Genomic DNA, 24,085 nt, shown 5'->3' with positions numbered 1-24,085 from the left:
AGTGAGCACAGGTGCCCATCTCGCTGGGTCAGCACCCCTGCTGTGTGCCTACCCTGCTTCAGCTAGTCGCTCCGTCTGGATGACAGGCAGCCACGTCGGAGCGTCACGAAGCCGACGAGGCGTCGGTCACAGACCTTCCGCACCACGGACGCCGTCAGCCCTGCTTCTCCTGCTCCCCGCCACGGAGCGGGGCTCCCCGTTCATGCTGCTGAGGCCTCGTGTCGCCTGCCCCCGAAATCTGACCTCGCGGGACGAGCACCCCCGGGTCGTCCCCGTGGTTTTGAACAGCAGAGCCAGGAGCTCTGGCGTCCTCGTGCGACCTCGTACGAGGAGTTAAAGAGCCACCTCCATGTTGCCTGGAGCCACCAGGGCATGACCTGTGTCCAGGGCCTGAGCAGCGCGAGTTAAAAGCAGGTGTGATAAAGCTTGCACGGGGCCCTCGGTGTGACAGCTGCCACCGCCCGACAGCACAGAGTGGGGGTGGGGCGCACTCTGCCGTCTCGGGCTTTTCACAGGGGTATGTGACTCTCAGCACCGAGAGCCGACAGACAGCACTTGAAAAATGACGGTCCCACCATCGAAAGCCGCCCTCCGACTCCCGTGTGCTCACTTTACACGGAAAAGGTGCGGGGGGCCTTCGTGACCCGTGACGTGGCCCGCCGGCCCCGCGCCCCGGGCTGTGGGGAGCACAGCATTCGGGTGGAGGAGGGCGCGCTGGGCCATCTGGTCCTCGGCCTTTGGAAGGTGGGTCTAGGTGGGCAACTGTCACCGGGACATCCCTGGGTCCCACGCGGGCACGCCTGAGCACCAGACTCCAGGCGGCGCCCTCTGCAATCCGACCCGGCCACCCCACAGCGTCCGGTCCAGCAGGGCCCGGACGGGCTCCCTCCCTGCGCTGCCCCCTTCGCCGGCTCTAACTGCCCCCCGCATGGCCACGGTGGCCGCACAGGTGGGCTGTGGTCATCACTCTTGTTCTCGTCCCACGGGGTCTGAAATCAGAAACCTGGCTGACCCCACACACGGGAAGCTTGGACGCGCTCCGCAGCACCCCCCTCTCCCCGCCCGTGAGGCCTTCCCCCTCGCCGCACCCCCTCCTCGACCCGTGGGGCACCCTCGTCCCAGGTCCGCAGCCCCTGCCTTCCCCCGAGGGGCCCCGCTCTCACCCTCCACCCCTGCTCCTGCGGTGCCCCCCACGGGACCATCTCCCCTCCCTCCTTGCTGAATCCTGCCCGAACCCCACCGCCCGGCCGCGATGCCCACCCCCTGCGAACCCGACCCCACTGCCCCAAGGGCAGCTGCTCTTCCTGCCTGAGTCCAGAAGCCCCCTCGCCCCCCGGCCCTGCACTCAGAGCTCCAGGGGCGTCAGCTGGCGGGAGGGAGCCCCTGAGAGCAAGAACCCCGGACCCACTGCGAGTTCCAGCACCTGGCCCAGGGCCTGGCGCTCAGCAGGTGCGCGGACATCTTCTGAGTTGAATCTTTGAGCCTAGGGACTTAAAAAAAAAAAAAAAATGGCTCTTTCGCAAAAGCGGATTCTTGCTTAAGAGAAGCAAAGCGCAGGCTCCCCGTCTCTCCTCCCCTTACCTCTGACGCCTGCACCTGCCGAGTGGCCGAGTGGCCGTTAACAAACGGCATCCACTCGACCCGAGGCACCGAGGCCGCGCTACAGGCAGAGTCGGCGGAGTCGTGGAGCCCGGGGCAAGAGCGGAGTTTATTGATCACACACACGAGTCACGCCGCGGGCGCCCGTCTGGGGGCCACGCTCAGCGGCAGAAAAACCCCTCAGCGAAGACACGCGAGTGAGGCGACTACAAAACGGGGCGAATGGACCGAGAACGCGCGTTTCAGACGCAAGTTCCTTCTGATAAAAGTTTTCACTTTATGAATTAAATACATGGAGAAACAGAATGAAAATATATTTACAGTCATTTTAAAAGGACATCGCCAACATATTTAGTTAAAAAAAAAATCTTGTCTCCTGCCTGCTTCTTTCAAAGAAAATTTTAAATATGACTTTAGTTTTTAAAAAATACAATAAAGAAATTATTACATTCTTAACATGAAAACATTTTACGATGTGTAGTCGTGGTCAGTGTTGAAGACCTATAATTTAAAAGTCGATGTTAAAATTTAAACACGCTTTCTCATTAGAAAATCAAATACAAAGATTATCTTATTCAAAACACCTTTGGTTCCTAAGAATTATGATCTGGTGATCCCATTTTGACAATACCTTTCATGGAGACAAGCAGAAATACCTACTGGTCCTTGTACACTGTGAGATAAGCTTTTCTGGAACACGTAACTGAAAATATTTCACAAAAAGTGGGCAAAAGGCTGCATCGGAATGAAGGCAAGAGGTGCCCAGGGGACGAGCTGTCCTGCTGTGGCCCCAGGGTCACAAACCGGCGGCTCTGTGTTTTCTGCAATGCGGTACTGTGTGTGTACACGGCATGAAAATCTTAGATCAGTTTTAGTTTATTTCACAGTATCGACCCAGCCCATCACGCGAATAACAAGACGGCAGTAAGAACAGGAATGGAAAAATAATAACTATCTTTTTAAAAACTATACCGTATTTCAAATGATTTTTCCCATTAAAAATTATCTTAGAAAAAAGAGGAAGGCAATAGTGAGGCATTGAGCTGCTGCCGTGACGGGGGCGGGGCGCCGTGCTGGGGCCCGGCGGCCGCGCTCCCGGGGGCGGCTCCCTGTAAGGACCGGCCCAGGCGGATGGTGGATGGCGGGTCAGCCCCTGCCAGCCGCGAAGGCCCGGGAAGCGCAGCCCGCGACCCCTGGTGGCAGAGGCCCTGCCCGGCGAGCCCGTCCTCGGCCCGTCCTCAGCCCATCCGCAGGAGGTGCCTGTCACATGACCTGGTGACTCCCCTGGTGAGCCAGGTCTGTGGGCTAAATTCACCCTGCCCCCATGGCCTGGTGACAGTTAACGCTCTCGTCCACAAAGAAAAGGTGGCTGCAGAGGAGTCTTGCTGACCCCCAGCTTCACAGCTGTCTCCTCAGAACCCTGCACAAAAGTTCCAAATTATCCCCCCAATGAAAGCCCGAAGCTCCTCTGGGGGTGGCCTTTAGGGCCTAGGACCACACGGGTTATGGAACAGGTTTTGCAAAAGGCGGCGAACCTCTGACCCATCAGATTGGCTTGGGGTTCACACAAACTGCCAGAAACAAGCCTGGGACAGGGGAGGTGGACGCAGTGGACCAGGCCGGCACCCTGAAGCCACCCCCAGAGGGACAAGACTGGCTTCACCTCACAGCTGCCCAAGGTTGCCAGAGTTGTCCCGAGAGAGGCGTCTGGGCAGAGCCCGCGTGTGGGGCGTGCGTCCTCCGGGGGGGTGGTGCGCACCTGGGCCCTGCCATCCCCTGGGGCAGGAGGGGGGGCAGACGCTCCGCCCGGCCCCACATTCGGGGCGACACAGCCAGCTGTTCCCTAACGGTCACTTTGCTTCTGTGCAAAAAAGGCTGGTGAGTTCAAAACATTACAGAAACATAAAAGTGGAGGGGACTCTGAAGGCCGATGGCCTTACTTGAAGCTGGACACAGACCCCGGAGGCTGACCGCGGGGCCCCGGGTCCTCGCAGAAGGAGCGGCCCAGTCCCGCCGCGACGGGGCCTCGCACCAGCCCCCGTGTGGCCACCACGTCCTTCTTGCTCTCGGTCGTGATGCTTAGAGCACTCTGTGCACTGACTACCTGTTAAAGGGATGGGGGGCATTTCAAAAGGAACCTGCCCCCTCCCAGCAGTGAGGGGCAGGGTCGGGGGCTCATACACCTACCATGGCTTTCTTGGGGCGCCCTGGAGGCGGGGGCACCTCCCGGGGGTTCGGGGGGTGGGAATATAACGAGGCCACTGTCAGAATTCTGAAAAGATGCCTCACGGGGGTCTAATATGTACAGATATAAATTAAAAACTATGATTATTGAACATATACAAATAAATAACTTATTTTGAAGCAAATGCTTTAAACTAACTTTCCAATCAAATCTAAAAACACGGATGGGGAGACGCTATCAGCAGTCCGTCCCCGTGGGACCCACGGGGGCCGTGTAAGTTCACCGCCCTCTCTAAAAGGCTAAGGTCGTGGAAGTGATTTAAAACCCGGGTTTTGCACACAGGACGCGTACGCCAGGCGTCTGCAGACCGGGCGCTGCCTGGCCCTGACCGGCGTGTCCTCGGGCGCGGCCCCTGAAGGAGGCAGGCGAGGCGCAGCCTCAGGGTTGCTCCGCTAACGGTGCCTGCCACGCTGCTGCCGCCCGGGCAAGGTCAAGAACGCGGGCGCCCAGGCTCCTCCCGCTCCTAACAGTCAGAACCCGGCAGCTCTCTCAGGGCCAAGCTGGCTGTCAGGCAGAGCGCCTGGCTTCCTGCAGTGACAGAGGCGCAGGGGGCGGGGAGGGGGGGACAGGGTCTCCCCAGCGCTGGAGGGAAGAGGCCTGAGGCCTTGGGACTCTCCCCGCACCCCGCCCTGCTGTTCGCGTGGACTTCCTGGGTCGCCTGTGCGAAGGGCTGGAGGGATGGGCCTCGGCCACTGACCTGCGGGGGAAGGAGCATCGGAGTGGCAGTGACGGGTGACAGGTGATGGCCCACGAACCCCAAATGCCCCTGGCGCGCGGCTTTGCAGCCAGTTCACACTGCAGGTGGGCTCCAGTTAGACAGCTCCGAGCCCCGTGGCCAGGCCTCCTTCCGCGCCAGGGGCTGGGCCCTGCCCTGCTCGGCAAGAGTGAACGCGGCCCACGCAGCCCTGAGGGCCGAGCCGAGACCGTGGACCCACAGCCCAGCCCGCGGGAGGCACGGGGAGGTGCGCGGGCCGGGCCAGGAGGGCGTCTGGGGAAGGGCTCGCTGCCTGCTGGGAGGCTCGATGAGAAGGGCCTTTGCAGGCGCAGGAGGGTGGCGTCCTCTGCAGCCCCCCAGCCCTCCGCGCACCAGGGGCCTGTCCCCAAGCACCAGTCCGCAGGACTCCCGGGGTGACCAGCTTTCCACTCATGGGCGCTGCACTGTTGCAGTGGAATCCCCGAGGGCCCCCCGAAGCAGAAGGGAGAGTGTGCTTCCTGGGCCCACGGGGTAGAAGCTAGCTCTCTGTCCCTGGTCACCCCAACACGGTCACCCCAAGAAAGACCACATAGGAGGAGGCAAACAAGAAAAGTAACAGAGAGGCTGTAGGAGGCCGGTGTGCCCGGAGAGGGGTCACACCCAAGTCCACGGACGTGTTCATGGCTTCGCTGGCAAGGTGGGGGCTGCGGAAGGAGCTAGAAGCTCTCGAAGGTCCTCCTTGTGCTCTGCGATGAGACAGTTCGATAAGTGCACAATTTCCAGAACCTGCTTCCTTGTCAAAGGCGGACCGATCAGTAAATGTCTGTGCGGGGAGGTGTCGCCGAGCCCCCTGGGAGGGCCAGCTCGGCGGTGGCAGAGGTGCGCGGGAAAAGGGGTCCGGACACACATCGGTGAGCGCCGGAAACCCTCACTTCCTTTCAAAAGCAGTACAAGTGACTAATCAAACACGATACAGAATCTGAAAGACCCTCAGAGCTAAACGTGGCACGCGACAGAGAGGGAACATGTCTAAAAGGTTTTAAAAGAATGTCAGTTTTCCATGTCCTGGTGGCAAAGCATCTGTCCAGAAAAAATTTAAGGTAAAAAACGCGACAAATCACAATTTCTCAGGCCTTTCCCTCTGGGGACGAAGGGCCAGGCATGGGGCGGGGGGACGCAGAGACACAGGGGGCCCACGCTGTCCACGCTGCAGCCGTGACCCCCCGGCAGAGCGGCAGAGCAGGGCGGCCCCCGTGCCCAGGCTGGCCGCAAGGCCGGAGAGGCTGGCCAAGCGCTCGGTGCCCAGTCCGGGGCCTTCCCCAGGCTCGCAGCCCCGTCACCGTCAGTCTGCGGTTGGGCTGAAACTGGTTGAAACAATCATTTGGGTGAAAAGATGCAACTTCTCCACAGGCCATACGATTCTTATACAATCCCTTTCATCCCTTTATGTTTTTTTAACAAATAAATTTGGAAACCAAAGCGTATCAGGCAAATTTCTTTAAAGGGCACCATCGAACAGCAGCAGGAACGCACAGGGCCGGCAGCGCCGGCCTGAGCGCAGTCAGGAACCTGGGCCCCGCAGCGGGGCCGGCGCACGGGCCCCGGGGTCGGCACGCAGACGGCGACGCTGCTCGGGCCGGAGCGCCTCTCGCCTCTACGTCCCGTTCTTCAGCTCCCATTCCTGACAAGGGAAGTGAGAGGGGAGTTAGACCGGGCAGGATCGCAGCGTCACGAGATGAGTCGCACTGCGTGCCGTCTGGACTTGTGACCGAGGAGGCAAGGCAGTGTGGGGGTCCCTCAGAGCATTAGGCAGAACTGCCACCCGGTCCAGAAGGTAGATCCGCCTGAGTCCCACGAGGACTGTGACGCGCCACTGAGAAAGTCGAAGCTGAAGACGCGTGGCCGTCGGTCCCGCCATGCGGCCGCCGGGCAGGGTTCCCCCCTCCCCCCACCGCCCCGTCCCCGGTGGCCCCGTGCGTGCTGCCGAGGACCCGAGGAGCCGCCTGCCTGCTGCTTCCCGGGGGCTCTTAACGGGGCCTCGAGCACACGCGCTCCTCCGCACGGCGCGTCAGATTAAGAACGTCTCGCCCTTTCCAGAAGCGGAAGTGCACGCGGGGTGGACGGCGAGAGCCCGGCGCTGGGAAGTGAGCCCGAACCGGCCGGCCCGCCCTCCCGCGCACGCTCAGGGCGCCCGCCCCGCGTGCCCCGCCGCCGCGTCAGCTCCACGGGACGGCCGATCCCCCGGGACCGAGGCCGCGACCCCACGGTGCACACGCATCGCGGGAGGGCAGCAGGAGGCGCGCGGGGCTCGCGCCTCTGGCCGGCGCGCATGCGCCCAGCAAAGCTGCGCTCCCTTACGCGGCGGTAACTGCGACCCCCGCGGCAGCGAGGAAGCCCGGCAGCCGGGGCACCTCACTGCGCTGCTCATCCGCAAAGGACCAGGGGGCCTGGCTGGGCAGCTCGAGCCTAAACACCTCTCGGGCGGGACACGGTCCCCCGCGAGGGAGCACGGGCGATACCACCACCTGGCGGACGCCGGGGAAAGGCAAGGATGACGCACAGTGACTTTTTCCCCAAATTTGCTGACACACAGTCTCCGGTCACATGCCCTTGCTGTAAGGACCAGTGTCCGCGCAGGTGGTCACGGGGGTCCTGTGAACCCGCCGGGCGGAGTGGGTGGTCAGCACTCGCTCTTACCCCCGCCCGCCCACCTTGCAGGAAGTGACACATTTCTAGCCAGTTCGAACAGGCTCCAGAGCTACCAGAAAACAAGCCACGACAGCAGTCAGGGGCCCCAGGGGCAGTGAGGGGGGACGTCCGGCCTCCACGCTGCCAGGACAAATGCGGTTCATCCGGGTGAGTTGATGTCACGGTACCAAGTGTGACTTTTTTGTGCAACACAGTGTCGGTTACTGCTCTCAAGAAGCACTTACTTTGGTAAACTATAAGTAGTTTCTAAGTCTTTCTAACATTAAGCTTAGCATCAAAAATCATTTGTGGCTGATCCCATCATAAGATTGGAGGATAGTGGAAAACGGACTGAGGGGGTTCCCACCGCGCCCGCGAGCACCGGTCGGGAAGGCTGAGGGAGGGCGGGAGGGAGAAGACTCTGCGCCCGACGGAGCCCCAGGCTGCCTGGGCCACGCTCGGCCCCGCCACCAGACGCCACCGGAAACCGGCAGAAGGCAGGAGCCCCCCTGCAGCGGAGACAGAGCAGGAGCTGCTGGCCTTCCCGGCATGGGTAAACGTGCCAGGCTCTGGTCCCTTCGGCCTCCGCAGAGGATCCCGGAGGCGGCCTGGCTGCGGGGGCCCCGGAGAGCTTCCAGAGACGGTCCCTCAGAGCCTGCGACCCGGAGCGGGGAGACACCCGAAGCCGGGGCGCCCGCGTCCGGCAGCGCTCACGCGCCCTGCAGCACGAGGGTGGGGCCCACTGACCTTGGCCTTCCGGAGCACGTGCCCCCGGCAGGGGGAGCTGCCGGCCGGCTGGCTCTTCTTCAGCACGGCCGCGCTGTTCACGGGCACGGGGCCCTCGGCGTCGCTGGTCTCACAGCTGGACATGGGCGAGTTCTCCAGGGTCCGATGCTTGAAAACCGGGGACTGTTAGCGGAGAGGGGACTGTGTGAGGTGCACCTCCCAGGCGGGCACCATTTTCCAGCAGGGAATGGTTTATTTTAAAGAAAACAGTGAGTTTTGGAAAGAGGCAAAAATAACGACAACGACAGTGAGAACACCACACACTTGTGGTCCGGGCCAGTTCTAAGAGCGCCTTTGAAATGCCTGTCTCACCGGCAGAAAGACTGAGTGAGGCTGCGCACGGCCGCGAGATGGGAGCGGAGGCTGCAGGCCGCGTCCCCAGCCGCATGACACGGCCTCCGGCGCGGCCTCCTGCATGGCCCTGGGGTCCACCCCAGCAGTTTGGAAAGGAGGAGGAGTGAGCACTCAGGATGCTGACAAAGGAGGGGCCTGGGGGTGCAGGGACAACGGCATGGGGCCTCAGCTGAGCGGGGTGGGGCTGAGGTCAGGCCTGGCCCGTGTGAGCTGTCTGTTCGCGGGCACCTCCAGCCCCCGCCTGACTCACGGGCGGCCGCGTGAAACGCGCCTTAGCAAGCTGATCGTGATCGCCGGGGTGGTAATGCTCGTTGGACAAACGACTCCGTTTGTCCTGTTCGATTCGAAGAGGACACAGACCGCGGTCCACTCGTTTCGTTCCCCCAACGCCTGACATAATTCACAGGACACGCTAGATGCTGTAGCAAATCTGCTACGCTGATTTAAGTTTCTACCTTGTGCACAGGCAACAAATTGGGACAGGATTCAAGAGAGACGAAAAGAACCGCGCCTACTACAAGAGGATAACGCAAAGGGGAAGAGGCAGACTCGGGGCTTCCGCCCCCTTCTAGAGAGTGCAGAGAAAGGGTGGGAACGCGCGGCGCCGGGGACCTTCCCACACAGTCGCGGACGTGTTCGGAGCGGACGCACGTTGCGCATTGGCCATGCTGACGCTGGAGATCACGAGCGGCTACTCTAGAAAGTGAAACGGCAGGCCCTCTGGACGCCCGTGACCGCGCAGCGGCTCAGGGGCACCGGCAGACACTACCTGCGGACTCGAGGTCCCCGACCGGGGCTCGATGGCCAGCCCCAGGGTGATCCCGCCGGCCAGGGCTTTCCGCAGGCTCTCCTTGACCTCCGTCAGCTCCAGCTCCAGGTTGACGCGCTCCGTCTCCTTCTGCTTACACTCCTCCTCCAGCGCCCTCAGCTTCTCCTCCAGGATCGGCTGGGTCTTCCTGCCTGAAAGCCCAGGGAGAGGCTGCTGGGCCGACGGCAGGCGGAGGGACACCGCGGCAGGGGACAGAGCCAGCGCGCCCGCTAGGGGCTCGGCGAGATTTTTGGGGGTGAGCTCCTCTGACTTGAGTCCTTTGTACAAAACTCACATGCAACCGTCCTTTAAAGGAACAAAGTCCTTCCCTCACCACCTGCCTTTTCTGTGGCTGGAAGAAGGTGGACCAGGAAGCAGGAGACCTGGATGCTCACAGGTGCCCGCAGGCCTGGGCCTTGACACACTCATTTAGACATGTGGAATTGAAGTGTAGGGCTTCCCAAGGGGCCGCTGGCTTGAAGGGCTGATGTTTCTCTGTTCTAACTCTCCTACCAGTCACTTGGTCACCTTATGTGCCCCTGGGGTCACACTATAACACAGCTTGCGCCTCCCCAGAAAGTGCCACGTGTTTGCTGAAGGCGCATGTGCTTCATCATTTTACTTAAAACGGGTTACAGCAGCGCAAGAAGGCGCGTCACGCACCCACTAGACAGATGACAAACGGGAGTCCGGGGGGCCGGCCGACTGGTGCGTGTGGCCCCGGCCTAGTCCTCTTCCTGCGTCCTCGCCCCCTGCCCTCACGCGGTTCTCTGACCTTGCGTCGCCCGTCCCAGGTGGCCTCACACCCACACACCCTGCCTCCCCCCACCAGCTGCTGCTCGTCTGCGCGGCCAACACCTGCCTCCCGCTCTTTAAATGCCAAAAGCACCTCCTTGCATGAAAACCACTGAGGCACAAAATCAGAGCTCTGGGCGCACGTGCGCCTGGCCCTCCCTGCAAGGCGAGCCACCCGAAAGCGGCCGGCCGCCCCGCAGGACCGTCCCCGCTCCCGGCCTTGTGCCCCCTTCCACCCAAGGCCGGCCCTGCCCGGGACGAGAGCCAGTCCTGGGCGAGGCACACGTGTCTACGGCGTGTGCGTCTAGGCGCTTGTGCCTCCCTGGAGCCAGACGCCACACGCCCGGCTCCCGCCTGATGCAGACACCTCTGGTCCTGCCCTGGTTTCCCCGACGACTGCCACTGTGCTCCGCTCCTCTCTGGGCATCGCTGCCACCAACCCGGCCTCTTCCCCCGATCAAGAGCCCAGGCACTGCCTTGCTCGCGGCAGTCCCTTCTCAGCGGGCGGGCTCCTTCTGCCCGCCCAGAGGCCTCGAGTGGGCTTCCGAGCGTTACCTGCCCTGTGCACTGCCTTCCCGCTGACAAACCCAACTGCTGGGCGTGCGCAGTGGCTTGGGACCCCGGAGCCCTCGGGCGACAGGGCCCATGCGCTGCCGTCAGCACCGGAGGCGGGACAGCTCCTGCGCCCGTCCCCGCGTGTTCCGATCCCGCCCGCCCAGCACTCCCCGGCAGAGCACCCAGGCCCCGGGCACCGCTCGCAATGACGCAGGCGGGCGCGGCGAGGGCCCGGGGGGTCGCGGCCGGCGAGGGGCCCGGGGGTCGCGGCCGGCGAGGGCCCCGGGGGTCACGGCCGCGGTGGGGGGTCGGGGGTCGCGGCCGCGCGGGCTGGGGTGGGGGGTGGGGGGCGCCCGGGGGTCGCGGCCACAGTGGGGGGTCGGGGGCGCCCAGCGTACCCGCGCTCGCCTCGATGGCGGCCCGCAGGTCCCGCCTCGCCTTCCGGAGCTGGGCCAGCGCGCCGCGCAGGGCCTCCTTCCTCCGCAGCAGCTCGTCCTCCTTGCTCTGCAGCCGCTTGGCGTCGGCCTCGACCCGGTTCTTGCCGTACTTGTACTGCTCGGCGTCTGGGAAAGAGGAAGAGCAGCGGTGGGAAGTCGGGGTTCGCCACGCGGCTGGCGCGCGCCTCCTGCCGACGCACGCGCCGCGCCCGCTCTGAACCGCGCGCGGTGGTCACGTGACGCAACGTTCTGCAACACGAACGCTGAGAACGGAAACGGAACACGAGGTGACTAACTCCCCTTCCCGCGCAGGCCCGCGACCTCCACGGACACCCGCGCGCTGCGCGCCCTCGGGGGGCGCCGACCGCCGGAAGTCGCCTCTGCGGCTGCGCAGGGCTCTGCGGTCCCCGGACGCGCTGCGTTGACCCTCCCGCCGCGCCCCGGGGCGCCCCGCACGGCCCGAGCGTGCGACAGGTGCCGGCTGGTGGACGAACGCGCTCAGGGGGTGGCGGAGAGGCGGCCCGCGCCGGCGGGGGCCTGAGGTCGGGGTGCGGATCCCAGCTCGCCACCCGCAGCTGCATGACCCTGAACAAGGGGCTTAACCCTCGGGGCTTCAGTCTCCTCCTCTGAGAAACGGGGATGATACAGAGGGCGGTTAAGAGGATTAAGTTAATATTTGTAAAGCGCTGAGGACAAACACAAAATGGGCCCTGAAAAAGTACTCGTTAAATAAAATGACTGGGTGAATGAGAGTGAATGAATGAATGAGGGAGTGAATGAATGAATGAGGGCGTGCTTGAGCGAGGCAGTGGATGAAGAGGGAACCCGTCTCACAGAAAACGTAGGATGTGACCAAGGCCGCGGCACTAGTTTGTCTGGCATTTGGATCCTGACCCCATGTTCTTTCACTATAATTCCGCTGGCCTTTGACAGTTTTAATTTAGAAAAAACCGCCTTGGAAAAATACAGCAAAGAGAGGAGGAGATGGAGCGGCCCACGAGACGGGCCGGGACCCCGCTGTCGAGGCCTCACGGCCCCACGGCCTCCGGCCCCTGAGCGCCGACCTGCCTGCTGCTCACAGGACTCGGGCATGCACACGCCGGCCAGCCCGAGCTCCCCCGCCCACTGTGCATCGGCACGTCCGCCTCCTCTGCTGGGCTGGACGACCGCGGAGGGGACGTGGCGGGCAGCGGAGCGGAGAGGCGGCCATGACGCTGGGCAAGCCGTTCCTCCCCGTTCCTCCCCCTGCTCGGAGGCAGACACGGTACGGCCCACCTCGTGGGGGTTTTAAAAAATTCGATACATGTATCGAAAACCCATCTCAGGAAACCTCGTGAGGCCTGGGACGCGGGCGCGCTCCCTGGAAGTTCTAATCATAGCCAGTGATCACGCAGTCCCCAGGGCTGTCCACTTGAGGCAGCGGTGACCATTTATCGCGTCTCTCTAAGTGCCCGATCTATCAGTTCTTGCAGCACAAACCACAGCGGTCATAATGAAACGCTGCGCCGCTGGAGGCAGGGACGAGCCACACGACGGTCCCCTCACCGGGGCACAACACACGCACAAGACACGAGAGGACCACGGCAGGACACGGCCGAGCCGGCCACGGAAACAAACGCTGTCACGCGCGGCTCGCGGTCAGGACGCGGTGGGCGAACGGAGCAAAGAAGCCCGAACTCCAGTTGCTCATCTCCAAACCAAGACGCGTCCCCGACAGACCCGTAAGCAACGAGCCATACATCTCCCTGTCGTTTGGGCCCCATGCAATACACCCCGTCCGGCCTGCGATGCCACTGGCTGAATTCAGCAAAAACACAGAATGCAATTATTTTTTTTTGTCACCATTAGATGTCACCACAGTTAATAAAAATCCCCTCCAGAAAGTCTCATAAAAACAGAGGAATACCTCATCTAGGAAACAAAACTGGCCCAGGTACCGAGAGAGAAGGCCACGTGGTTCGGGTCCTGCTGGACAAAGCCCTGCTGTCCCCGCCCCCAAGGACACTAACACGTCAAGTGAATAGCACACAGCCGACTGCACAGGGAAACAGGATTCGCCAGAAAGACAAGGCCACGGGAAGTCAATCACGTGAAACCAATCACGAAGACGAGGACTCGGCCGGGCTGTCCGCCATACGCCCGAAGGCCCGTCTGCTGACAGCAGCGGAGGTGAGGAGGCACACGCGCCCCTCGGGGCAGAAGCGGCCCAGACTGCTGAGCGGCTCCGCGGCTGGTCCACGTGTCCCGCCAAGGACGAGGCCAGCCTCCCTGCCCCGTGCCTCCAACCGAGAAATTAAATCGCAGGGCACACGGAGGTCACCTGGGAAGTGTGTAGGGCGCTGGCTGGAGCGGGCCTCGCTTCACGCCCACGCAGACCGCTCGGCCAGCTGCACGGAGCCAGGCTCGGCGTCTGGACGCGACTCCCGGTGGCCGTCACACTCGCCGCGGGTGTCTAACTCACACAGGCCTGTCCCGGGCACCTCCCGGCCGGCCCTCACCCCTGGGAGGGCCCTCCCTGCCAGGCCGACGCGCCTCGGCGGTGACCGTCCTGTCCCGTCTTCACGGCCTGGCAACAAGCAGAGCGCCTCGGACGAACACGTGTCACGAGGCTGCTGAGCGACGAGGCGCCCGCGTCACCAGAGCTGAAGAGACGGGGACACACCTGATCATAGCGGCGCCCAGGTCTGTCCACGCGGGGACGAGGGAGAGGCCAGGCTCGGGCGGGCTGAGCCCCGCTTTAGGCCTCGCTGCTCCAGCGCTCGGCTGTCCCCTGCCGGCTCTGCAGTCGGAAGGCCTGGGCCTCCCTCTGGTTCCGTTAGTCACCGGCAGTGAGCCCCGGGGGAGCCCCTGAATGGCTCAGCGATCATCTCCACGTGTGTACAACGGGGCAGACGACAGTGCCCCCCCCTCAGAGGCAGGAGGATGGGGACAGCAGCTCGCTGCAGACTATAAGGCTCTGCGGGACACGCTCCTCAGAAACCCTCGTGTTCTCCAGTGCTCTGAGGCCCGCTGTTACCTGAATCGTTCATCACAGAAACCACCACAGCCACATCTAACACACAGGAGCCGAGTTTAGACTGGTTACGCGACGTGACTGAAGTCGCTAAGTCAGTCACCAACACACCGGGGACACACACCGAGGTCCCCGAACCCAAAGCCCAGAGCCCCCGCAGCCACACGGCCTCCTGCGCCTCCCGCCGCCTCACACCGAGCACGCTCATCCAGCACCACAGCGACGATCGGGCTGTTTCCCTTCACACACGACAGCCGCCCACGCTGGGGGAAACACCGTCGCCGTTCTTCCACGCAGCAAACGAGGAAGGGTGACCGGCCACGGCTCCCCCCTGCTGGCCCCGACCTGGCCCCCTCTACCTGAGCGGGGAGATGAGATGCCTCAGACAGCCCAGCTCTGCAAACCACACCCACGGCCAGAACTCGACACGCCGAGTGACAGACTTACTTGAAGGTGCACGTGTCACGCTGGCGGCCGAGTCGGCTTTCTTTGGCTGACTGCTCAGGGGCTTCCCTTTTCCTGCGACCCCATTGGACGCTACTGGGGGCTTTTTACCCTTCAACTGTTGAAACAAACATAGGAGAAAAAATTAAAAACAAACGATCCAAAACCCTTCTCTTTTTCCAGTTAACTGTTTCAGTCTCTGACCCTTTAAGTAGCATCTGGCGTAAGGCACACGTGAGGATAGCAGAAAACTGACCGGTTCCCAGCGCCGGGCTGCCGTGAGGCCCCCGGTCTGCCTGAGAGGCTCCAGCCTGGGGGACCCGGGATGCACCGCGGGAAGAGGGGCGCGTTCGACTGGGGGGGCGTCGCCGCTGTCGAGAGGCTGGCACGGGCGCTGGCGGACCCGCGCACTGGGCCGAGACGCGGGACGGGGAGTCTGCGCGTCCGAAGAGAAACAGCGTTTCTCCCGGCGGGGTGCCCTGCGGGGGGCGGGGGGGGCAGCGTGCCTGCGCCGCCTCCTTCTGCTGTCAGCGCGTTCGTGCTGACGTCGTAGTGGGATGGAACTAACTTCAGCTTCGCTGCCAGGGTCTGAGGAAGGCAGCAGGAGCTACCCGCCACAGGAACGGGGTCAGCTCAGTTTTGCCCGACCACAGGTTTTTGAAAGACTCAGTCGCATCCCCACTCCTCGGACTGCTGCAGGCGGAGGCCGCCGCCGCGTCTTGCTTAAGGGACGCGCGGGTGCCTAGGCTGGACGCACAGGCTGACCCGCCGCCCCCAGCCCGCGCGGACGGGTGCTGGCTGCCAGCGCTGGCTCCACCGCTCAGGGCTGCGGGGCGAGTCACCCACACTCTCTGAGCCTCTGTTTGCCTCGTTAATGACCTACCAACGTTCGACTTGAGGATTTAAAAAAAAAACAACTGGAGGCTGATGGCTCCCATGTCTGACACATGCATCTGGGCCCCTCAGACTCACCCAAGAGACTTTCCAGGGATCTGCGCAATTAACCGTGGTTAAAAATCAAAAACAAACAAACTTTCCATGTGATTCTGCCTGAACCAGTCGTTTGGGAAGGGCCGCTAGGGTCTTCCTCGGCAGTCATCATGTTTTAAAGATTACTCCAAAAACTGAGGGAAAAGATAATCTATAACGTGCCCATCTGCTTTTTGTGCCCAGATCTGGTGGGCACAGATCTTTAGGCAAAGTATAAAAAATTCTTAGGATGAAAACGCAGGAAAACACAAAATTAGTATTTACGCTGAAATGTTCCAATTTGCTTAAATACGAGGTGTGGGATGAGCAACAACAGTTCCGTGTCAGAGCGAGTTACCAGTCAGTGACCGTCCGCACTCTCTATGACCACCTGGTTTGAGGGAGCACGTTTTTGTACTCACTATGGAAAGGGACCATAGTGCTCTGAACCGCTCTCCTCGGTATTTACAGGTCAAGCGACTCCTACACGGGGCCCGCCATGCCTCACTGCCACGTGACGGGGACATGAGAAAACCTGCAGCCCAAGAATCTTCCGAAAAGTATGACCGCCCCTGCCCTTTGAAGAGCCTGTGCGTTTAGTTGACGTAAGTCACAAAATTCACTGGGGAATTTTCCGAGAACCGGAAGAGCCAGATGTAGGTAAAGAAATACGGTGCTTAAGCCATGAACCAGCTAAGAATGTTTAATCAGTTCCCGGGCGGCCAAACGTTGATTGCATTTGCAAATTACATTCTAGCTGGGGAAAAAAAATTATGCTTTACCCTTGATGAGTCTCGCTTACTACAAGTTGGTATCATTGCAAAACTCGGCAGGAGGACCGTGACTCAAAGAACGTTCTGGAATACGACAGAATGCAATGCTGTACCTGGGAGCCGAGCCCGAGAGACGCCCTCCCCACAGAAGAGGTGTTAGTGACAGACTGAGCGGAAGGCGGAGCACAGGAGGCGGGGTGTTTGTAATGGTTACAGGACAGTTTGTCAGCAGACAGCCTGGGAGCCCTCCTGTCGGCCGGCGGGCAGCGTGCAAAGATTTCCGGCGGCGGCAAGTTATCGTACAGGACCGCGTTATCATAAAGCACCTCTTCTCCCAGGCCTCCGCTGCAGGAAGAGGGCGGGCCGTCCTCCGGTCCCCACTGCAACACACACAGCTTCATCGTTAGTGCCTCGGCCGCAGAAAGCACAGATTTCAGCACACTGAGACGTCGTGAGCACGCCCCCCGAGCACACACGCACCCCCCGGCCGTCCCCGGTACAAGGCGCATGCACAAGGCTGGCGGCAGGCTGCCTCGAGGGAACCTTTCTGGGCGGGGGACTTCCGGAAAGGCTCCTTTTTCCCTTGGGTCATTCATTCCCAGAGTCACCTGCTTATGGAGGTTTTGTTCTGTTTTTTAAAGCAGGAAGAGTAACTGACTTGACATCTCTCTTTCCAAAACCAGACTTCCGAAGTGCTCCCGACCCCAAGCAGAGCCGCGCGGGGGTGAGGGGAGGGGGTGGAGGGAGGGGGAAGGGGGGGACGCTGGCCGGCGCCCCTGGGGGCCGGGGCGCGGGTCTGCCGAGCACGTAGGCCTGGATGCCACTTTCCAGCAATCGCCGTGATCTCAACAACCGCTCCAATGCTCCACAAACACCGACTCCTGTGAATCTCAGGGGGCCCCCATGAAGCAGGGGGCGACTGCGACAGGGGTGCGGGGTGGAAGGCCAAGCCCCTAACTGCACGCAGCGCCGCCTGCGCCCCCGGACCACGGCTGGCTCTTCCGGGCCCGTGTGCGTCGGTGACGGGGCCTCCGGGAGGACCGCCAGCCCGTTCCGTGTCCCACACTGACACAGCTATGAAAGGGCCGTAACCAAAACGTGGTCTGTGAAAGAAAGAAGCCGAACTGTGGTGGAAAACGGGGTGTCTCTAAGCACGGCGGCTTCAAGGCACGATTTTGGCGGGACGCCTTTCACGACGGGCCGAAGCGGCGGCCAGGTCAGAGCGCAGACACGGGCGTGGACGTGGAAACCCGGAACCAGCGCCACGGCCAGGCCTTCTCACGCTCTAGAGGTCTCTGCGAGTCGCTTCGCACTCACGAAAACAGAGAAACATCAATTCACACAGTGTGCTCCCTTCGCCCTATTTTTAAACCCCTCCTGCAGAGCTTCTTCCTGCCAGACTGTAATTACAGCCTTTTGCTTTAAATATAGAAAAGGTTTAAGATTTCACAGTGGGCGTGTTCCACCCCTTTGCGATCACTTCGGTGTCTATTTTTGTGATGCTGGGGACCCATCTACAATCTAAAAATAATGGGACACGCAGACACACTTGGACGTGAGAAGTTCGAGATGACGACTGAGCACGTATCTGTCCAGGGTTATTAAATCGGTCTAGACTGTCATTTTCCTAAAATACCACGGGCTCGGGTCACGTGGAAGACTGTGAAACCACCCAGAAGTTTCCAGATTAAAACTGTGTGTGCTTGCACGTGATTTTGAGAGGCACAGTCACCGTGCTGTCAGCCTCGGGGGGAGCAACAAATGGGTAAGAGTTCTTGAAGAAGAAACGCTGCTGAAATGTCAGGTTTAGGGACAAAAGTCCGAACTCTGCGAGACAGAAAAGAGCCGGCGTGCGGGGAAGAGGTGTGACGGAGGCCAGCCGGGGCCTGCGCCAGCCGCGGCAGGACCTTGTCCCAGCACGCACGGGGCCCGCCCAGCGGGAAACTCGCCGGGTGCAAACCCTCAATGCTAACCTTTGGGGACTGCACACTTTATCTCCCCAAACAGACTCAGCTCCCCCTGGGCACACCCTGAACCCGTAGGACAATCAGGATGCGTCGGCACGGGAACGAGGGAGCCTTGGCGTGGGCTGGCGGACCCCGGAACCTTCGGCTCCCCCGCGCCAGGCGCAGAACGTGGGGAAACCCCTCCAGGGAAGGGGGCAGTGACAGGGCCTTTGCTGGGCTTCAGAGGCAGGTCCGGGGGGAACGCTCCGAAACACTCCCATGGGGTCCAGGGCTCGGAGAGGCGCACCGTCCTCTGAAGAGCGGGGCGCTGGGCCGATACAGGGCCAAGGCCGCGGGGTCGGGAGGGGCGGCGGCTGCACGGAGCCGGTCGGGAGAGCCCGGCCCGCCCCGCGGACAGCGCAGTGACGAGGCCGAGGCACAGAGATGGGCCCGGAAGCTGCTCCTGAAAGGGTCACGGCCGGGCTTTCCCAAGGGCGTGGGCTCGCACGAGCCCCTCCACGGCGGTGCAGAGCTGTCACAGAGAGCGCCCGGGAGGCCTGGACCCTGGGGAGCCCGTGGTGAAGGTGCAGGTGGGCGTGGGGGCCAGGGGGACCTAACGTTTTCTCACTGAGGGGCAGGACACGCCCCCAGCCCACCCCTGGCCACTGCAAACTCGGGCAGGACTCCACCTGATGGGCTTGGCAGCCAGGCGGGGAGTTCGCAGCGTCACGGAACCCCGTGTCCTTTGACCTGCACCCACGCCCGTGCCCGCCGGGCCCGGCTCCCGGCCCGCTCTTCCTCCGCGGCCTGTCCTCCCCCCCCCCACCCCGGGGCCCTGTAAGGACGGAGGCAGCGTCTCGCCCACTTCGTTCCCAGCCCCTGGCACGGAGTCCAAGCACCGGGAAACCCTCGGAAAACGAGGGGGGAGTGAGAGGGTGGGGGGGCAAGAGAGGAGGGCAGGAGGGGGCGGGGGGGCTCTCTGTGACGCAGAGACAGCCCTTGGAGAGCCGAGGGGCCCTGGACACGCTGCCCCCCAGGCGGGCGCCCCCGGCACACAGCCCGTCTGTCGGCCTGTGTTCCCGCCCTCTGGGGGCCCGCAACCCCCTCGCTGCCCCTAGGACGGCAGCGGGCTCCTGGCTCCACCTGACCCCTCGCCTTTGAGACCCCAGAAGATGGGCCCGTGCCCGGCGAGAGAAGGGGCTCCCCAAATGACCGCTGCCTGAACCGCGCGGAGGCACCGTAAAGCGAATGATCAGGAATTCTGCTAACTATACATAAACCCTGAGAACAAATTAAGAGACTCTTGAGGCCGAGCAGACCCCGGGTGCCAGTTTCTGCACAAAAAGCTGCGCTCCTTCTAGGCGCCACGTGCCCAGCGCTGGACGGCGGCCGGGGTCCCAGGCCTCCGAGGCCACGCTCGCTGGCAGCATCTGCTTTCTGATGGTGACTGGCCAGCGTTTTTGTCACGCCGGGCAAAGCGGTTCACGGACAGCTCGTGCCGTGCCACGCTTTGATCACGTGACAGACTCTAACGCGTTACCCCTCCGTCGGCATTTAGGAGTGCCACAATCTTTAAGCAACGGCACTGACATTGAACGACACACCGTCTGCCGGCGTCGAGTCAGATTCAGATGACCAGCCTGTCAAAAACGAGGGCAGGAGAGGCGGGATGGAGACCTCCTCTTGCCCTCGCATCTGGACTGAAACCGGGGCCACCAGACACAGAAACGCCCAGCCACCCCCGGCCGCCGCTCCCTGCGAGCACGGCACACTCACCGAGCCGTTGATGCAGGGGACGTGGTCATAGTGCAGCGCCATCCCACTGGGGTGTGCGTAGCCGTTGGAGGTCGCCCCTAGGTAGGGGTTCGCAGATGCGACTCGCCTGTTCATGAAGCTGAAAGACAGGACACGGGTTAGACACTCCAGCGGACTGCGAGCCCTGCGGGGCGAGCCCTGCCCGGGCTCCGGCACAGGCCCCGGGAGGCGAGGAGCAGCATCGCCGCCTGCAAGTGCCGGAGCGGTCAGGTCGCACGCCTCACCTACAGCACAGGACACCGCGGCCCTGCCGGAGTGTGACAGGGGCCGCTGGCAGTGCATGCTGGGAACAGAGCACACTGCCCGGTGCTGACCGGAACTGGATGAGGAACCACCAGGCTGACCGGCCGTCCGCGGCGGGGCTGCTCCTGCCCGCGGCCTTGCCCCTGCGTTGACGTACTGCCTGGGCAGCTTCCCAGGTCTTTACACGCCTTTCACGGACCTGTCCTCAAAGTCAGAGACCACGCGGCCTTCGAAACTGAAACATTTACTGTGCGGCCTTTTTCAGGAAAGTTCACGGACCCCTGAGCTCTTCAGAGGTTCGTTCAACAGCGTTTCCCAAGTTCTCAGGCTTGGCTTAGCGTCACCTCCCCGCGGCCCTCCACCCGTGAGCGTCTGAGAGCCCAGAGAGCGGCCAGCGCGACCTTCCAGCAGGCGGGCAGGCCACGTCGGCCCTGCTCAGAGCCTCCGGTGGCTCCTGACGCGGCCTGGCCCACACCCAGAGGCCAGCTCGGCCTCCCCTGGGGCTCTGTCACCAGGGCCCCCTGCCGCCGGGCCTCGCCCCACCGCCTGGCACCGCCTCCCCAGGGCCCTTCACGTCCTTCTGCCTCGGGGGCCGTGACTTCATCCAGAGGCCCGCCCTGAGCGCCCCTCCTGCCTCCACGGTGCTGCCCGTGCCGCAACCCTTCCTGCTCCCGACCACCACGCACACGGCTGCGCAGCCACCGTCTGTCTGTGCCTGCCAGAGGCTCAGCTGCGGGGGACAGGCCCGGGTCAGTCCTGCTCGTCCCCAGACCTGTGTCCGGGACAGTGGGGGGCACACAGAAGGCGCCCGACAAACACGGCTGGGCAGGGAATGCCTGAGCGCTGTACTCACGAAGTCACCCTGGTTTTAAGTAAGAGACTGACTGCCCAGGGAAGGAATCACCGAGACGGCACGTTCTCCCAATGGGTGAACTAAAGCAACGTGGAAATTCAAAACACTTTTTTTTTTTCAATTTTTCTTTCTTTCTAGGATCTTACATTTCTACGGTAACGAGATGGATAAAAAAAGAGGAGGTGAAAACAAGGGAGGCCAGCACGGGAAACAAAAGCCGCCTCTGCGACGAGCCGGCCGACCAGCCGGGGAAGAGAGCGGGAGCAGACGGGTTTTAGGGATCAGTCCGGGCTTGGCGCTCGGCACAAAGGCTTCCGGCTACTGCCCCCTGCTGGGGAAAGGCGGCGCTGCAGGTCCAGCCCGGCCTGGAGCTGGTACCTTTTTAACGTACGAAACAACTCTTGCTTTGTTCCAATAAAAAACGTACGTGATCTTTCAATATTTAAATTACATGAAAGTTTACGCAGGGAAAAAATACAAGAAAAAAGGAAAGTTTAAACATTCCGGAGCTCCGTAACGACAGGAGTTTTTGGTGTGTTTGTCAACACGTATTGAAGGTTTGAATGTCTCCTTCGGGGAGTCTGGGGTGCGGCACGGTGCGTGTGTTTTGTCGGTGACGGGCAGTCACGGGAACGACGCGAGGCTGCGGCCGCGTGCGCCGCCCCCGCACGGGGCAGCCCGGCTCTGCCGTGGCAGTGAACACGCGCTGGCCTCCGCACGCACCGCCCTCCTTCTGGGGGCCCGAGCCCCCCACGGCAGCTTCTGTCCAGTGCTTGCCGCGTTTCTCAGGCCCCGGCACCGGGCCTAGAGCTCACGTCTCTGCACAGAGGGCGGGGCGGGGACCACGAGGAACAGGCCAGACGCGCACCTGCACGGAAGACACCAGCAGGCTCCTTCTGACTCACGGTCCTGAGACGGAGAGGTCGCGGACATGCAGGGCGTCCCCGCTGGAAGGGACTGCGCCGCCGTGCAGTGTGGCCTCTCCCTCATCTTACGGAGAGGGGCCTGGGCCCCGAGCAAGTCCCGGGCCTGGAGGAGCGAGTCGGGCCACGACCAGGTACCAGATTCCCGGCTCTGCCTGCTGCTCTTTCTGGAACAAGGCGTCCGGCCCAACCGAGCGGCAGAGACGAGGTGAGAGACTGCACGCCACTCGTCCGACCCGACACACAAGGCACTCACAGGAAACACACATGCTGCGGTTAAAACGCACGCGGCACAACGCGCTACCATAACCACGGTTACGGGCACGGCGCCGTGGCACCGAGGGCCCTCGCAGGGCTCGCGGCTGTTTCCACCGTTCATCTCCAGAACTGGGTCTTCCCAACGGAAACTGACCGCACCGAACAGGAACGCGCCCTCCCCCCAGAGCCTCGCAGCCTCCGCCCCGCTTTCTGGGCTCCGCGTCTGCCCCCTCCAGAGCCTCCCGTCTGTGGGGTCGGACAGGACTTGCGCCCTTGTGCCGGGCTTGTTTCGCCGAGCATAACGTCCTCAGGATGCGCCCACGCTTTAAGGAAACACACGTCTGCACAGTCTCCCAGGGGTTCAGACGAGGCGACTTGAGACGACGGCCTCCGCCACGCCGACCCGCTGCTTTCCGCCCTCGCCGCGACCGCAGCTCCGCACGGCTCTCCGGCCGAGCTCGGCTCGAGGAGAGTTTCGGGAGAAACATTAAGAACTTTCTTTTGTATCATATAATCTATATACCTCATTTAAAAATAGGCTTCTGGAAAGTGTGTTTTACCAGTCTGCCATTATTGACACATGCCACTTTTCCTGGGGGAATTTAAATTACTATTTTTTTCTTTTACAGTCTGCTAAAATATATCACTGCCTGTCCTTCCTGAGACATGGCCAATGCACAGACACTTCCCCTCATGACCCTGAACAGATTCATTAACTGGCTGCCAATCTGCATAAAAGCAAAAAGTTAATTTACTCTTAGAGTATTTATTACACTGGCAACCTACCATAGTTCATATTTTGCACATTGTTTCTTTGTTAAACCTCTTCTCAAGTTTTAGAAGGATATTTAGCTAGAAAACTGAAACACGAAAATCAGCTTTTGCTAACCAACGTCTATACATAAAGATTTTAACGAGGCAGCAAAGATCCTTGCAGTCATAAACCCATTACGTGCATATTTTTAATAAACAATTTTTCAATATTGCAATCTACATTCCTTTCTCAAAAATGTGACCTCACATTTGGTTTAGATTAATATTCCACTCATCTAGAAAGCAGAAGCCAAGTGTGTTCTAGGGGAACTATTTTTACTCAGGGTTTGTCTTAAATGTGGCTACCAGTTTGCTGATTACACCTGAAGTTACATGTGGACTTAGGACAGGCTTCTGAAAACCTCGTAACTTCCAAGTAACCAGTTAACAACCACAAACTCTTCTTGTCTGTCACTCTAGATACGCAGATTTTGTAAAACCCAATTTATGGATGTTACATTTCTTTACAGCCATTTCATATGTGCTGTGGTTAATGAATGACTAGGAGAGTCGTAACTTACCCGCATCTTACTGATTGGATAGAACATTATTACGGAAAAATAATGACTATAAAACAGAACAGCCAGTCCTTGACTATGTACGTCGTGGTGACTGTCACGGAAGACGAGTGGTAAAACCAGGCAGCTTATACCCTGGAAAACCTTTCGCTGCCTGGAGATTTTCTGGCCATTTTGAACAAGGCTGCTTTGCTCTGTCCAGGCCACTTCCCCTAGCTGGGGACGATGCGTGGCCCGAACCCGAATGTGGGCCAGAGGTCTCTTTACTGACTTAGCTCCGAAATACGCCGGCCAAGCATAAAACGAGCGCTCGTTCCATGACTCCTACAGAAAAAGCTATCGCTTTCGTGCTTCCTCGGGGACGTCGTAAATGGATCCAGCATCTGCATCCACTGTGAGTGTGTGGCGGTGGCGCACATGGCGACCGCGGCCCCGGCCGTGGCTGCCGTGGGGAGCACCCACCGCGGGTGCACCACGGAGGCGAGCGGCAGGGCGCAGAGGAAGGAAACCCACGTCTCCGCGTCAGCGTCAGCAGGGCCTGCCTGCGCGGGTCCCG

At 61.3% G+C, this 24,085-nt stretch overlaps 1 protein-coding gene across 5 annotated transcripts in view; it reads right to left on the bottom strand.

Annotated features, from left to right (window-relative positions):
• Positions 1-1,852: 1,852 nt before the first annotated feature.
• AFAP1 (actin filament associated protein 1) overlaps positions 1,853-24,085 on the bottom strand; it is an 86,277-nt gene continuing 64,044 nt past the window's right edge. For 3 of the 5 annotated variants that reach the window (XM_036227462.1, XM_036227463.1, XM_016127121.2), the window contains 7 exons: positions 19,883-20,000; positions 16,274-16,540; positions 14,422-14,536; positions 10,923-11,087; positions 9,136-9,326; positions 7,974-8,135; positions 1,853-6,219 (listed from right to left, as the gene is read on the bottom strand). In XM_036227462.1, the coding sequence (XP_036083355.1) occupies positions 6,193-6,219; positions 7,974-8,135; positions 9,136-9,326; positions 10,923-11,087; positions 14,422-14,536; positions 16,274-16,540; positions 19,883-20,000 (1,045 nt within the window). In that variant the 3' untranslated portion in view covers positions 1,853-6,192. The remainder of the gene's footprint in view (positions 6,220-7,973; positions 8,136-9,135; positions 9,327-10,922; positions 11,088-14,421; positions 14,537-16,273; positions 16,541-19,882; positions 20,001-24,085) is intronic. The other 2 variants (XM_036227464.1, XM_036227465.1) reach the window with 2 other exon arrangements.

The sequence above is a fragment of the Rousettus aegyptiacus genome, unplaced genomic scaffold (assembly GCF_014176215.1).
Source record: "Rousettus aegyptiacus isolate mRouAeg1 unplaced genomic scaffold, mRouAeg1.p scaffold_m13_p_10, whole genome shotgun sequence".
In the NCBI taxonomy this organism is placed as follows: domain Eukaryota; kingdom Metazoa; phylum Chordata; class Mammalia; order Chiroptera; family Pteropodidae; genus Rousettus; species Rousettus aegyptiacus.
This window is presented reverse-complemented; position numbering and strand designations above follow the sequence as displayed.